Raw genomic sequence first — 15,818 nt, forward strand, 5'->3', positions numbered from 1 at the left:
GGGATTTTGTGATATGGGCTAATCTTACTGGAGTTAGGTGATATCTCAAGGTAGTTTTGATTTGCATTTCTCTAATGATTAAGGATGGTGAGCCTTTTTTCATATATCTATAGGCTGTACGCCTATCTTCTTTGGTGAAATTTCTCTTCAAGTCCTTTGCCCACTCTGCAATGGGATCACTTGTTTTTGTTAATGTGTTTGAGTTCTCTATGGATTCTGGTTATTAAACCTTTGTCGGAGACATAGCCTGTGAATATTTTCTCCCACTCTGAGGGCTGTTTGCATGCTTTACTTACTGTGCAGAAGCTCTTTAGTTTGATCAGGTCCCAATAGTGTATTTTTGATGTTACTTCAATTGCCTGTGGGGTCTGTCTCATAAAAAATTCGCCCAGGCCGATTTCTTCAAGTGTTTTCCCTGCACTTTCTTCAAGTATTTTTATGGCTTCATGTCTTAAGTTTAAGTCCTTAATCCAGTGAGAATCTATCTTAGTTAATGGTGAAAGGTGTGGGTCCAGTTTCAGTCTTCTACAGGTCGCCAGCCAGTTCCATTTGTTAAATAGGGAATCTTTCCCCACTCCATGTTTTTAATTGGTTTTTCAAAGATGAGGTAATGGTAGGTAGCTGGATTCATCTGTTGGTTTTCTATTCTGTTCCATACATCTACCTCTCTGTTTTTGTGCCAATATCATGCTGTTTTAAGCACTATGGATTTATAGTATAGTCTGAGGTCTGGTAGCTTTGTTTTTATTCCTGCTTTGTTTTTATTCCTGCTTTGTTTTTATTCCTGCTTTGTTTTTATTCCTGAGTAATGTCTTGGCTATTCAAGGTTTTTTCTGATTCCATATAAAGCGAAGTATTATTTTCCCAAGATCTTTAAAATATGACGGTGGGGCTTTAATGGGGATTGCATTAAAATTGTATATTGCTTTGGGTAATATGGACATTTTAACAATGTTGATTCTTCCTAGCCATGAGCATGGTACATTTTTCCATTTGTTAACATTTTCGGCTGTTTCTTTTCTTAGAGTTTCATAGTTCTCTTTATAGAGATCTTTCACATCCTTTGTTAAGTATACTCCCAAATATTTCATCTTCTTTGGCACTACTTTAAATGGGATAGAGTCCTTGACTGTTTTTCAGCTTGGCTGCTATTGGTATATATAAAGGCTACAGATTTATGAGTGTTGATTTTGTATCCTGATACGTCACTATATTCCTTTATCACTTCTAAGAGTTTTTTAGTTGAATCCCTGGTGTTTTCCAGATATACAGTTATATCATTGTGAAAAGTGAAAGTTTAATCTCTTCTATTCCTATATGGATACCCTTAATTGCCTTTTCTTCCCAAATTGCAATAGCTAGAACTTCCATTACAATGTTAAATAGCAATGGGGACAATGGGCAACCTTGCCTGGTTCCTGATCTGAGTGGAAATGATTTCAATTTAACTCCATTGATTACAATATTGGCTGTGGGTTTGCTGTAGATGGCCTCTATCAGCTTAAGAAAGTTCCTTCTATACCAATTTTCTTAAGTGTTCTGATCATGAAGGGATGCTGGATATTATCAAAAGCTTTTTCTGCATCAATAGAGAGAATCATATGATCTTTGTTTTTTAATTTGTTTATGTGATGAATTACATTTATAGATTTACGTATGTTGAACCATCCTTGAGATCCTGGGATAAAACCTACTTGATCGTGGTGTATAATTTTTTTGATGTGTTGCTGGATTCTGTTCGATAGTATCTTGTTGAATATTTTCGCTTAGTTTTATCTTTTACATCATTGTGGAAGTTAGGTTCTGTCCTTCAGTTTCCAAGTTCTTACTTTGCTGTTGATCCATTGTGATGGTCAGTGTGTAGAACAGGTTGAAGTATTTCCTGTAGCGTTGTCTTGTTGTGGCAAATTTCCTCAATGATTTGATTTCTCTGTCAATTTTAAAGCTTAGCTTAGCAGGATATAGAATTCTGGGCTGGAAATTGTTCTGTTTAAGTAGATAGATGACCTTTGTCTTCTTGTGTGAAAAGTTTCATTAGAGAAGTCTGCAGTCACCCTGATGGATTTGCCTCTGTAGGTCAACTGGTGCTTACTCCTGGCAGCTTGCAAAATGTTTTCTTTTGTCTTGACTTTGGAAAGGTTCATCACAATGTGTCTTGGAGAAGCTGTGTTAGAGTTGAGGCAACCTGGGGTCTGATATCCTTCTGAAAAGAGTGTGTGTCAGAATCTTTGGTGGTGATATTTGGGAAATTTTCATTTATAATATTCTCTAGTATGGCTTCTATTCCCCTGGGGCATTCTTTTTTTTTTTGAGACACAGTCTCTCTTTGTCACCTTCAGTAGAGTGCTGTGGCATCACAGCTCACAGCAACCTCCAACTCCTGGGCTTAGGTGATTCTCTTGCCTCAGCCTCCCAAGTAGCTGGGACTATAGGCACCCGCCACAACACCCGACTATTTTTTGTCGCAGTTTGGCCGGGGCCGGGTTTGAACCCACCACCCTCAGTATATGGGGCCGGCGCCCTACTCACTGAGCCACAGGCGCCAACCCCTGGGGCATACTTTTTTCCCCTCTGGGATACCTATAACTCATATGTTTGAACACTTCATAAAGTCCCATAATTTTGTCAGTGAATGTTCTGCTTTCTCTCTCTTCTTTTCTGCCTCTAACTATCTGAGTTATCTCAAGAGCTTTGTCCTCTACCTCTGAGATTCTTTCTTCTGCATGGTCTAATCTGTTGTTGATACTTTCTATTGCATCTTTAAGTTCCCTAATTGACTGTTTCAGTACCTTCAGCTCTGCTGTATCCTTTCAATATTCTTCATATCATTCATCTTTTATTTAATTCTGTTTTTGGATTTCCTTTTGGTCATTTGCCACTTTATCAGCAGTTTCCTTCATTGTTTCCATCAGTTCCTTCATTGTTTTCATCATCGGTAATCTAAATTCCCTTTCTGCCATTTCTGACATTTCTTTATAGGTGAAATCCTCTACAGTAGCTACCTCACAGTCCCTTGGGGGGAGGGGGTGTTTTGCTCTGGACTGTTTTTTCATGTTGCCAGGATTTTTCTGCTGATTCTTCCTCAGGAGTGTTTTCTTTCATCTGTTTCATTGCCCTAACTTTCCTTTCACTTCCTCTTGCTGTCTGAGTTACGGTGCCTCTGGACTAGGGTTTTGATGAGTGCAGTTCTCCACTGCTTTTGTCCTCCTTATGGGGTCCAGAAGTCTCTCACAGACTCCCTCTGTCCCCAAAAGGATGTTTCTGGGCAGATCCCACTAGCTAGAGATGCCTGGAATCTTCTCTCTCCAGTTCTCACTGTGTCCAGTTGCAAGGAAGCTAGAACAGGGCCATTCTGCTGATCATTGATCACAGGCTGTTACCCTCTGCTCCTGGCTCAGATGGGGTTTAGGGAGGGTGGGTCAGCATCAGCAGTCCTCGAAAGATAGACGGGCCTATTCACAGAGGTTGACAGCCACCTGCTTGGAAACCCAGCCACCCCTTGGTGAGGAGGGCAGATATGGCTGTGTTAAAATGTACCAGAGTTTGTTTTAGTCAGGTATGGTAAGACAGTGGTCCTCCACCTTTTGGCATGGACTGAGATGGTGGCGGGGGGATAGTTTGGATGTGAGTCTGCAAGCAGTTGATTTATATCTGCTAATGACAATGTGTATTTGAAGCCACTCCCCACCATTAGCATCACCACTTCAGCTCTACCTCCATCAACATTAGATACTCATAATGAATGAGCAACCTAGATCCCTTACATGAGAAGTTTATAGCAGGGTTCACACTCCTGTGAGAATTTAATGCTACCCCTGATCTGGCAGGAGGTGGAGCTCAAGCAGTGATGTGAGTGATGGGAAGCAGCTGTAAACACAGATGAAGTTTTGCTCAATTGCCTGGTGTTCACCTCCTGCTGTGAGACCCAGTTCCTAACAGGTTGTGGAGCAGTACTGATCCACAGTCTGGGGCTGAGGGTAAGACATGTAGACATGGACGGGATTTACATAAAGAAGGTTTTGTTTTGTTTTGAAATAAACTTAATTTTATAAGAGCAGTTTTAGGTTCATAGCAAAATTGGACAGAAAGTATGGAAAGGTCTAACATAACTCTTCCCTCTCCTAACACATACCCACTGTCTCCTCCATTATTGGCATCCCCAGAGAGAGGGAAATTTGTCACAATCAATAAATATGTATGGATGCATCATCATCACTGAGAGTTCACAATTCTACATGAGGGCTCACTCTTGGTGTTGTACATTCTAAGGGGCAAATGTAAATGACATGTACCTACCATTATAGGAGTACAAAGAGAAATTTTACTGCCCTAAACATCCCCCATGCTCTGACTGTTCCTCCCTCCCTCTCCCCAATCCCTGATGGTTTTACTGTCTCCATAGTTCTGCCTTTTCCAGAATGTCCTATAACTGGAATCATACAGTATATGGCCTTTACAGACTGGTTTCTTTCACTTGCCAACATGCATTTAAATTTCTTCCATGTCTTTCCATAGTTGAGAGTTCCTTTATTTCATTAATTTAACTTAATTTAATTTTTAAATTTTTTTTTTGAGCTCAAACTCTTTTTTTTTATTTAAATGATAGCTGTATACATTAATGCAAACATGGGGTACAGTGTAGAGTTTTCATATACATTTTGAAATACTTTCATCAAGATGGTTTCATGTCATTTGCATAGTCATTGTGTCAAAACATTTACATTCTAGTTCTAGAAAAGTTCACTTAATTTTTAAATTTTTTTAGTGATGGGGCCTTGCTATGTTGCCCAGGTTGATCTTGAACTCCTGAGTTCAAACCATACCCCCAGGCCTCAGCCCCCAAGTATATGGGATTACAGGCATGATTTACCATGCCCAATGATAGTTTATTTCTTCTTAGAGGCAGATAATATTGCTTTGTCTGAATGTAGCACAACTTGTTTATCCATTCACCTTGGCCGCTTCCAAGTTTTGGCAATGATGAATAAAGCTGCCAAGAAGGAAGCACATGCTCATGGGTTGCTAGAAACAGGAGGCAGGGCAGCCATGCAGGGCTACACAGAGAACTTCCAGGGTCAGTCAGAAGACAGAAGGAGTGAGAGGACACCAGCACCAAAGCCTTGACTGAGATCTCGATGGGAAGTAAAAGGTGGGCAGGGGACACAAAGGGATTGAGCAGGATCAGCTAGTTTGAGGCATTTCAGCAGACTCTGGGCTACAGAGGTGGTGTTCCTGTGGTGTCTAGCACCTGGCCTTGGGCTGATACATGCAGAGGTATATTGCTTCCCAAAGTGTAGCAGCCAGAGGTTGGTAGATGGCTGGTGGCAGGTTGGTCTGCATTTCAAGAGCATGCACTTGGGAGAGTATTTGCCATCTCTAGGAATAAGCTAATCTTGGAAGTGGCTGTCCCTGTCAGCAAGTTTCCAGATGCCAGAGTATCAAGAATACAGAATACAAAGGCATATATAAATTAAATGTAAGTCCATGTGGAGTTACAAGGAAATACAAGTTAATATGCAAGGGCTCTAGCTTGCTGGACTCTGGGAAGAGGATGCCTTCATTGGACTGGATTGTTTTCTACTCTGAGGCTTGCTCGTAGCTGACCAGTCCTGGGGTAAGTTGGGTGCCAGGTGCTATCCCTAGGACAGCCATTTGGAATACCCTTTAAACAGAGAGGGGAGTTTCTTTCTGTGTGGATACACAGCAGCATCCCAACTCAAGAATGGGACCCACAGCTGCTGACCCACAGATGACCAGTGCTGCTGACAGAGCCAACGTCCTTAACCCCCAGGGCAGGTAGGGCCCATGGTGTAAAAGGAAAGGCAACAAAAAAGGGGTCACAGGGCTTATGCTCCATGGGGCCACCTGTGGGTATAGTATATTCCAGACATCTGGGTCACCCTGGTGTGATCCAGGCCACAGACAGCTTCCAAACCCTTCTCTTGTGAGAGTCTCCCTATGTAGGTTTTCACTGAACTGGGCTCTGGACAGCCCTCACTGACTGTGTCCATGTCTCTGTCACTCTTATCTGCAGTCCACACTCATTTCAGTTGGTTGTGACCTGGATAAAAAGATCGTTGTCCAGAAGTAAGTATGTTGATATTGGGGTGTGTAGGGAAAGCTGGGAGGCATATGGATGGGATGAGATTGACCACAAGGTGACAATTACTTAAGTGGGATATTATCTTCAGCCACAAAAAGATAGAGACTTCAGATCTTTTTTTAAATTATTATTGTTGGGGATTCATTGAGGGTACAAGAAACCAGGTTACACAGATTGCATTTGTTAGGTAAAGTCCCTCTTATAATTGTATCTTGCCCCCAAAGGTGTGTCACACAGTGAGATCCCCACCCTCCTCCCTCTGAGACTTTACATCATTTTTTTTTTTGACTTTATGTCTTTTGTATTAACCTGGAAAGAGTTGAAACACATTCTCCTTAGTAAAGTATCACAAAAATGGAAAAGCAAGCATCCGATGTACTCAATACTAATATGAAGCCAGTAGACAATCTAATTACCCATACAAGAGAAGAACTGAATCCAATTAAAAATGGGGGTGGGGGAAGGAGGAAGGAGGAAGAGGGGAGGAGGGAGGGGGATTGGTGTGTTCCCACTTAATGGGCACAATGTTAGGATATATGGCATACCTCACAATGGCACAACCCACAACAGGGACTCTACCTAACAAATGCAAACATTGTAACCTAATTGTTTGTATCCTTAAATTAATCTGAAATTTAAAAAAGAATAAATATTTATGTACCAAAAATAAAAAATAAAAAATAAAAAACCTCAATAATTAGCCAGGTGAGGTGGCCTTGGCCCTTAATTACATCAACTTGGAAGGCTGAGAAGAGAGAATTGGTCGAGGCCAGGAGTTCAACAGTGGCCTGGGCAACTTAGTGAGAGCTTGTCTCAAAAAATAAAATAAAGGTGCAGTGCGCGTAGCCTGGTGGTTATGGTGCACCAAGGCTGGTGGGTTTGAACCCGGCCTGGGCCAGCTAAACAACAATGACAACTGCAACAAAAAAATAGCCAGGTGTTGTGGTAGGTGCCTGTAGTCCCAGCTACTTGGGAGGCTAAGGCAAGAGAATCGCTTAAGCCCAAGAGTTTGAGGTTGCTGTGAGCTGTGACAACATGGCACTCTACTGAAGGTGACATATTGAGACTCTGTCTCAAAAAAATAAAAATAAAAAATAAAATAAAAGTTTAGGCCAGGTGCAGTGGCTCACACCTGTAATCTGGTACTTTGGGAAGCTGAGGTGAGATAATTGCTTGAATCCAGGAGTTTGAGTCCAGCTTGGGAAACATAGCAAGACCCTGTCTCTATACAACTTTTTTTTTTTAATTAGCTGAGCATAGTGAAGGTCTATACAAAATAAAAAGGAATAGCTGGGTGTTGTGGTGGGCGCCTGAAGTCCCAGCTACTTGGGAGGCTGAGGCAAGAGAATCACTCACTCTCAAGAGTTTGAGGTTGCTGTGAGCTATGATGCCACCACACTACCTAGGGCAACATATTGAGACTCTGTCTCAAAAAAAAAAAAAAAGGAAGATAATTCTGACACAAGGTACCACATAGATGAACCTTGAGGTCACCATGCTCAGTGAGAGAAGCAGACAGAGGACAAATATGATCCCACTCATATGAGGCCCCTAGAGGTGTCAGAGTCACAGAGATAGAAACTAGAAGGGGAGTGCCATAGGCTGGGTGTGGGAGGTAGGGAGTTAGCTGTTCATGGGGACAGAATTTCAGAAATTGAGAATTTTCTGGAGATGGAGCCTGGTGGTGATTGGGCAAGAAAGTGAATGTGCTTATTAATGCCCCTAAACTGTGTGCTTAAAAATAGTTAAGATAGTAAATGGTGTAGCCATCTGGAAAAAAAAATAGTTAAGATGATAAATTTTATGTTATGTGTATTTTAACACAATTTAGAAAGTAAATTAAGAAAAGAAGCCAGACCAGCTACACCCTTGGCAGCAATGTGCCAGGGCCATTTCCCTCCCTACCCCACCGATGCCAGCATTGGGGTCTCTCAATTTTTTTTTATTTTTGCTCATTTGACAAGTGAGGGGCGTCCCATGATTCACGTCCAATTCATGATTGTTTGGTTCCTCACAAGGTCAGGCAGTTTCTCACTGTCTTCTCTTGATCACAGCAAAATTACAGCCTGTGCCAAGGGCATTTTGGACCCGGTGGCCCTTCAGGACAACTACACCTACATCATTGAGAAGTAAGCTGGTGTGTCCCCTCTCTTCTATCCCTCCTGTGATACCCTTGGTGACTCTTTGACAACCCCCGCCCCTGCTTGTACCAAAGGCAAATTAGGAAAAATTCCTATCTGGTCAGGAGAGAATCTCTGCACTCACCACCATGCCAGGTACCAAAATGTTACCCTTTAGACACCTCCTTATCCTATAGGCACTCCTGGAATCTTTGGTGGGCTTTGGGCCTGTCTTAGTCCATTTGTATACCTATAAAGGAATAGGTGAGCTGGATAATTTACCAAGAAAAGATGGTTATTTTGTTCATGCTTCTGCAGGCCATGCAAGGAGCACAAAACCTGCTCTGGCAAGGGCCTCAGGAAGCTTCCATTCATGGCAAAAGAGGAAAAGAGAGAAAGAAAGTGCTGGCCAGGGGTAGGGATCCTGGGGCCTTGGGGCCACATGTGATCTTCTGCATCCTTGAGTGTGGCCTTTTGACTGAACCCAAATTTTATAGAACAAATCCTTTTATTCAAATGGTGCAACAGAAAAAAATGAAGCTTTTCCTACCTCCTTTGGTACTTAAAAAAGAATAATCTTGAAATCAGAAGGCCAAAGTTTCCTTACTTCTGCCAGGTCAACTCACTCATTATCACTGAAAACTCACTCATTACCACAAGGAGGGCACCATTCATGAGATATCCACCGGTGATCTTAACACTTCCCATCAGTTGCCACCTCTAACATTGGGAATCAAATTTCTTTTCTTTTCTTTTGAGACAGAGTCTCAAGGTGTCGCTCTGGGTAGAAGGCCGTGGCATGACAGATCACAGCAACCTCAAACTCCTGGGCTTAAGTGATTCTCTTGCCTCAGCCTCCCAAGCAGCTGGGACTACAGGAGTCCACCACAACGTCTGGCTATTTTTTTTGGTTGTAGTTCTCATTGTTGTTTGGCAGGCCTGGGCTGGATTTGAACCTGCCAGCTCCGATGTATGTGGCTGGCGCCCTAGCCACCTGATCTATAGGCGCCAAGCTAGGAATCAAATTTCAACATGAATTTTGGAAGGGAAAGCCTCCAAACTGTATCAGGACCCCCTCTTTGCACCCAGCCTGGGAGAGCCCCTCACCACGCTAGTACACCCCATATGCATTGTGTGTTTTGTAAGACAGCCCCTGGAATACAAGCCAAGAGTCAACCACTCTTCCAGAGCCAAAACTGGTATTTCTAGGTTTGGTGAGGGGTGGTGGGTCTGGGACCTACAAGGAAATAAAGGATATTGTCCTGGTCCATGCAGACTGCTGTAATGAAATACCTTAGACTGGATGGTTTACAAAGAACAGAATTTGATTGCTCATAGTTCTGGAGGCTGGCAAATCCAAGATCAAGGCAAATTTGGGGTCTTGTGAGGGCCTGCTCTCTGCCTCACAGATGCTGCCTTCTCACTGTGTCCTTGCATGATGGAGGGGGGAAGGGAACCCTCTCAAGCCTCTTTTATAAGGGTATTAATCCTATTCATAAGGGCTGCACCCTCCTGACCCTATCACCTCCCAACATCCCTGCACTAGGATTAGGTTTTGACCTATAAATGTCATTTTATTTATTTATTTATTTTTGTAGAGACAGAGTCTCATTTTATCACCCTTGGTAGAGTGCTATGATGTCACACAGCTCACAACAACCTCCAACTCCTGGGCTTAGTCGATTCTCTTATCTCAGCCTCCCAAGTAGCTGGGGCTACAAGTGCCTACCACAACACCCAGCTATTTATTTGTTGTAGTTTGGCTGGGGCCGGTTTGAACCTGCCACCTTTGGTATATGGGGCCAGCACCCTACCCACTGAGCCACAGGCACCACCCTTGATGTATGAATTTTAGGGAGACACAGACATTTAAATCACAGCAGAGGTTATTAATTAGTAACAGTTCTCACTATTAATTAGTGGGGGAGGGGTGGCCCCTGTGGCTCAGTGAGTAGGGCCCTAGTCCCATATACCGAGGGTGGTGGGTTCGAACCTGGCCCCAGCCAGCTAAAACAGCAATAACAACTGCAACAACAACAACAACAACAACAACAACAAAAGCTGGGCATTGTGGTGGGCGTCTATGGTCCCAACTACTCGGGAGGCTGAGGCAGGAGAATTGCTTAAGCCCAAGAGTTGGAGGTTGCTGTGAGCTGTGATGCCACAGCACTCTATGGCAGGCGACAAAGTGAGACTCTGTTTCAAAAAAAAAAAAAAAAAAAGAAAGAAAAAAAAGAAAAGAAAAAAGAACATAGTGGAGGGAGGGATAGAGAATTTATTTTAAGCAATTGGCTCATGTAACTGTAGAAGCCTAGTAAATCCAAGATGTGCAAAGTAGGGTAGCAGGCTGAAACACAGGGAAGAGTTTGCTGGTGGGGTCAAGGCTGTCATTGTCTGTTAAGGCCTTCAGTGTATTAGATGATGCCCACTCACATTATGGAAGCTAATTGGCTTTACTCAAAATCCACCAACTTAAATGTTAATGTTTTATTTTTAAAAAACAAAAACAAAACCCTTCTCGGAAATATCCAAACCATGTTGTGGTCAAACATCTGAGCACTATGGACCAGCCAAGCTGACACATAAGATTAACCAAAACGGGAGATTCTGGTATCATTTGAGCCTTGGCTCCAAATCCTCAAATGTCACCTCTGCTCACTCTTGAGAAGCATTCCTTGTTTGTGGAGGACAAACTGAGGCTGTGAAGGGTTGGCTATCTGGGGGGAGCTCATACCCTACCACCCATGTCTGCTTCCTGTTTTCTTGAAGGGAGTCCTATGATCCCAAATTCCAGGGGCAAAAGGCCACCAAGGACCTGGTTGTGCACTACTCATATCAGCAACTGGGCTGTCCTGGCCTGATCTACTATGACACACCATGGAAGCCCGTGGTCGAGCTGTAAGTCCTGTAGCATGGTGACATAGCCAATGTTCTCTGGCCCCAGGGTCACACTGTCCTCCATCTTATTCCCAGCCCAGCCCTGCCAGCCTCCTCCAAGGCTTCATCCCTCCTCTGCCTTCTCCCTAGAACACTGTGCTTGCCCCTGTTGGCCCAGACAGCACCCCACCCCCTGCCACTGTCTTAGTACTAACAGCATGTCACGGATGGCATGGCTTAAAAATAGACATTGTTTCCTCATAGTCCCAGAAGTGAGAAATCAAAAATCAAAGTGCTGGCAAGGTTGGTTCCTGGTGAGGGCTCTCTTCCTAGCTTGTAGACAGCTACCTTCTTGATGTGCCCTCACATGGGTGGGGGAAGGTGGCAGGTGAGGAGGGGAGAAGGGAGAGAAGGAGAGAGGGAGGAGAGAGAGCACAAGCCCACATATATTTTGATGTCATTTCCTCCTCTTACAAGAACACCTGTCCTATCCAACTAGGGCTCCACCCTATGACCTCATTTAACCTTCACTGGCTCTTCAAAGGCTCCATCTCTAAATACAGTTGTATGGGGACGGGGTATTAGGGCTTCAACACAGGGATTTTAGAGGAACACAGTTCGGTCTCTAACAGTCTCTCCCTTTCCGTGGTCCTGCTGTCTTCCCTGATCATATCTCCACTTACCTGATTCCCACCTGGTACAGTGTCTGCATTTATATGATGTTTATGTGGGTGGCTTGTGGGCCAGAGGTTGGCATCTAAGGGCAGCCGTGTTCCTAGGAACAGCCACAATCACATTGTAGTGAGAAGGAGAGGAGAAGGTTCTAGAAGCAAGGCTACCAAAGGACCCTTTGCTCAGACAGCCATATGGGGTGTGTGTGTGTGAAAGCTGTCAAGTGACTCCCCTTTGGTCTTCACAGCATCTGGGGTTATCATCTGCAGGGCCCCTGGGTTCTGCTTAAAACAAGATTCTGTCTCTTCTAGAACAGATCTTCCCCACCTACACACACAACACACATGACCATGACATACATGTGATCATGCCTGTACACAACACACAAGGCATGCACATAGACACACATGACTGCAATCCAGGGTATTGTATTGCTCCCTGCTACAGAGATAGAATATGGATCCAAAAGAAATGATTTTTAGAAGAAAACTCTGATTATTTAAAATCTTCTCTTTCATCTCTTTTTTTTCTATTAAATCATAGCTATGTACATTAATACATTTATGCGGTACAATATGCTGATTTTATATGCAATTTGAAATACTTACAACAAACTGGTTAACATAGCCTTCACCAAACTTTCTTAATTATTGTGTTAAGACATTTATACTCTATACTTAGTAGATTTGACATATACCCTTGTGAAATGCACCATAGGTGTGAGAAACCCCTGATTAAGAGCCCTAAATGGGCTCGGTGCCTATAGCTCAACCGGCTAAGGCGCCAGCCACGTACACCTAAGGTGGCAGGTTCGAATCCCCAGCCTGGACCGGCCAAACAACAATGACGGCTGCAACCAAAAAATAGCTGGGCGTTATGGCGGGCGCCTGTGGTCCCAGCTACTTGGGAGGCGGAGGCAGGAGACTCGCTTGAACCCAGGAGTTGGAGGTTGCTGTGAGCTGTGATGCCACGGCACTCTACCCAGGGGGACAGCTTGAGGCTCTGTCTCAAAAAAAAAAAAAAAAGAGCCCTAAATGTAGACCTTGTGAATAGTTCCAGATTGAAGGTGTTTGGAGTCACCAAATGAGGGGGTCTTGATGTGAGAATGAGGAGGCTTGAAACAAAGTCTGTGTAGGGGGACAGAGGAACTCTGGGAGGAACCCTCCTTAGTAAACCTTGGGTCCATATTTATTATCATAAAACAGGAAGAAGTAGACAAAAGCTGCTTGCTGAACACTGACATTAGCACTGATTGGAAAGGAGATGGAGAATGTCAGATAGAATGTCTCTGCCTTTGTTTTTGCAAAACTGCAGACCTTGAGCACAACCTCTCCCTCCAGCATCAAGAGACCTTTGGAATCTAGAGAATCTTTACCATAATTATTATTGCCACACCTCCTACATACATTTTCCCTTGGAGGCCAGGTTTCTGATCTCTTGCATGCACATATGCCATGCTTGTGATTTTCCAGGTCTCTCAAGCAGGAAGTGAGTCTTATACTAAAAATCAGGGCTCAGTTTCCCCTACACTGATGTCATCAGAAAGGGATCAGGGGTGGGCTTGAAGGGTTTTATTTGTGATATTACTCAGGTACATAGCCCAACATCAGTTTCCTCCCATCTCTGCTCATCTGACCCCTTCTCAGATAGGACTTTGGTTTCCACCCAGCAGAAAATACCAGCTGCCATCCCCTACCTGTCCATCTGGCTCTGTCACCACTTCTGTCCCCACCTCTCCACACATTGTACCTTTGGGTGCAGCCCGGGGGTCCTGTGCTTTGCACTCTGATGCCTCTCATCCCCATGATGGTTTTATGACACATCCACCACAGAGGGGTTGTGGTTGGCCCCCCACCTCACTGCCTGGCTCCTGAGGTCATGCCCTGTGCATGTGTCCCAGGTGGCAAGGAGACATTTTCCAGGAGTTAGTCGAAGCTGAGTACGTCTTGCTCGAGGTGAACGGGCTGTTCACGTACACCTACGCCCTGACGGCCGCAGAGGCACACTGCAGATCCCAGCCGCAGAACTGGAGCACTGTCATGAAGGACAGTGGGGCACCTTTCTCCTGGAACAGAGAGGTAGCACTGACCCCTTGATTACGTCCAAAAGGGTCTGCCACCCACTGAGGGGACAAGACGGTATGCTAGGATGCCATGTGGCAATAGGGCCAAGTGTGGGAATGTAGGACCCCAAAGTCTTTTGGGGGATGTTCAATTGCCCAATTGTGGGTAGATGTAGTTACTAAGATCTTTGCAGGATGGGAAGATGTCTAGAATGATCCAAATTCCCAGTCTGTCCTGCTTAGTGAGCATTTCCATAATTGGAATTCATTCACACACAATTGACAAAAAAGGCTATGATGTCTGTAAGGAAGTGATCTCATAGATCCACATGTGCACCTTATCCAACACATTTAATGTTTTGTAAAAGAGTCCATCAACATAAGGGCACAAACATGGCACAAGCAGCAGCAAAGCTGCCTGCAGATGGCATTCATGCTGAGTGCACACTCTTGGGCACACCTTTTTGGGTTCACTCAACCCTTTCTCACACCCACTTTCATCAAATGAGTTTGATTATTGATTTTGTTGGTGGTAGTTTTACTTTTTATGTTTTTTTAAGCCTAGGTGAAATTCACATGCCATGCAATTAATCATTCTTAGAGTCTGGCATTTAATATATTCATGACAGTGTGTACCCACATTGCACCTCTTTGATTATCTTTTAAAAGAGAAAGCCACATATAATCTAAGTGCTGTTTAGTATCTTTCCACTGTGCTATTTGTGTATGCATTCTTCTCATTTGCTCTCTTGTTCAGAGTTTCATGCACGCATGCATTTAAGGGATTGTGCCTTCATTGTTCTTTTATTTTTCCCATCAGCCTTGGTGAGTGGGTGATTTTGTGAAACACAGGGTTTTTTCTGTCAGGTTAGAGGCACATGCCTGCATTTTAAGTGCAGTTTTTTGGTTTGTTTTTAGACAGAATCTCACTCTGTTGCCCAGGTGAGAGAGCCATGGCATTGGCCTACCTCACTGCAACCTCAAACTCCTGGGATGGAGTGATCCTCCTGCCTCAGCCTCCGAGTAGCTTAGATTACAGGGACCATGCACAGTTCATTTTTCTGTTTTCAGTACAGACAGGGTCATGCTCTTGCTCACTCCTGATCTCAAGTGATCCTCTCCCCTAGGCCTCCCAGAGTGCTGGGATTACAGGTGTGAACCACCATGCCAGGCCTCCAGCAATTATTGATGGAATATAGCTGCTTAACGCTAGGAGGTAGAGCTAGATAGGTCCACATAAAAAAGCCATTAGCCTAAGTCTCAGCTCCTTTTTTATTTCACATGGTTACGTTCCCCATCTCTGTCCTCCTCCCTAGAACTATGTGAGCTGCCATGACCCTGAAAACACTGCCCCATTGCAGTGGCCAAATGTTAAGTATCAGATCTTGGGAGGCCAGACAAAAAACGCTCTTGCTTTTGACCAAAGGAATGGCATATACACCTTCTTCATTTCTATTGTGGATCCGTACTACAGGTGAGTGAAGTCAGTTTCCCCGATGGCAGGGGATGGCTGTCACCTCTGGGGGCAGGTCACACATGTGCAGGGGGCATGATTTTCTCTCTCCACTTGGGCAAGTCCTGGCTAAAACTGAGTTCCTCCAACAACTCACACCATCCCCAAGAGAAGAATGATGTTTTAAGTTCCTGGTGATATTTATTCCTTTGCTAAATAAATACTTAGCTCAGAGTCTGCACCGAGTGCTGGGGACAGCAGTAACCATTGGCTTATCCCTGCCCTTATGGAGCAGAGTCCACCTTTCTCCTACTCCCCATGACTAATGTTATGTTGATGTCCATGGGTAACAGCAGGCTCAGACTGGCTCACAGGAGCTGACTCTTAAATATCCAGAAATTGTGCAAGCTAGTTGATTCATGTTGGTAGCTCAAAATCAGTGACAGTGGTAATATTTACACCATCAGGATTGGCAAACAAACTACACATTGGGGGCCAGGCACAGTGCCTCACAACTATAATCATAGGACT

At 44.0% G+C, this 15,818-nt stretch overlaps 1 protein-coding gene across 1 annotated transcript in view; it reads left to right on the plus strand.

Moving 5' to 3' along the window:
* CATSPERD (cation channel sperm associated auxiliary subunit delta) overlaps positions 1-15,818 on the plus strand; it is a gene marked incomplete at its 5' end in the record, with an annotated part of 92,782 nt that overhangs the window by 75,855 nt on the left and 1,109 nt on the right. The window contains 5 exons of the mRNA XM_023516247.1: positions 6,035-6,087; positions 8,158-8,232; positions 10,993-11,121; positions 13,673-13,850; positions 15,151-15,308. Coding sequence (XP_023372015.1) covers positions 6,035-6,087; positions 8,158-8,232; positions 10,993-11,121; positions 13,673-13,850; positions 15,151-15,308 — 593 coding nt within the window. The remainder of the gene's footprint in view (positions 1-6,034; positions 6,088-8,157; positions 8,233-10,992; positions 11,122-13,672; positions 13,851-15,150; positions 15,309-15,818) is intronic.

This window comes from Otolemur garnettii, unplaced genomic scaffold (assembly GCF_000181295.1).
Source record: "Otolemur garnettii isolate 467f Iridium unplaced genomic scaffold, OtoGar3 scaffold00088, whole genome shotgun sequence".
In the NCBI taxonomy this organism is placed as follows: Eukaryota; Metazoa; Chordata; class Mammalia; order Primates; family Galagidae; genus Otolemur; species Otolemur garnettii.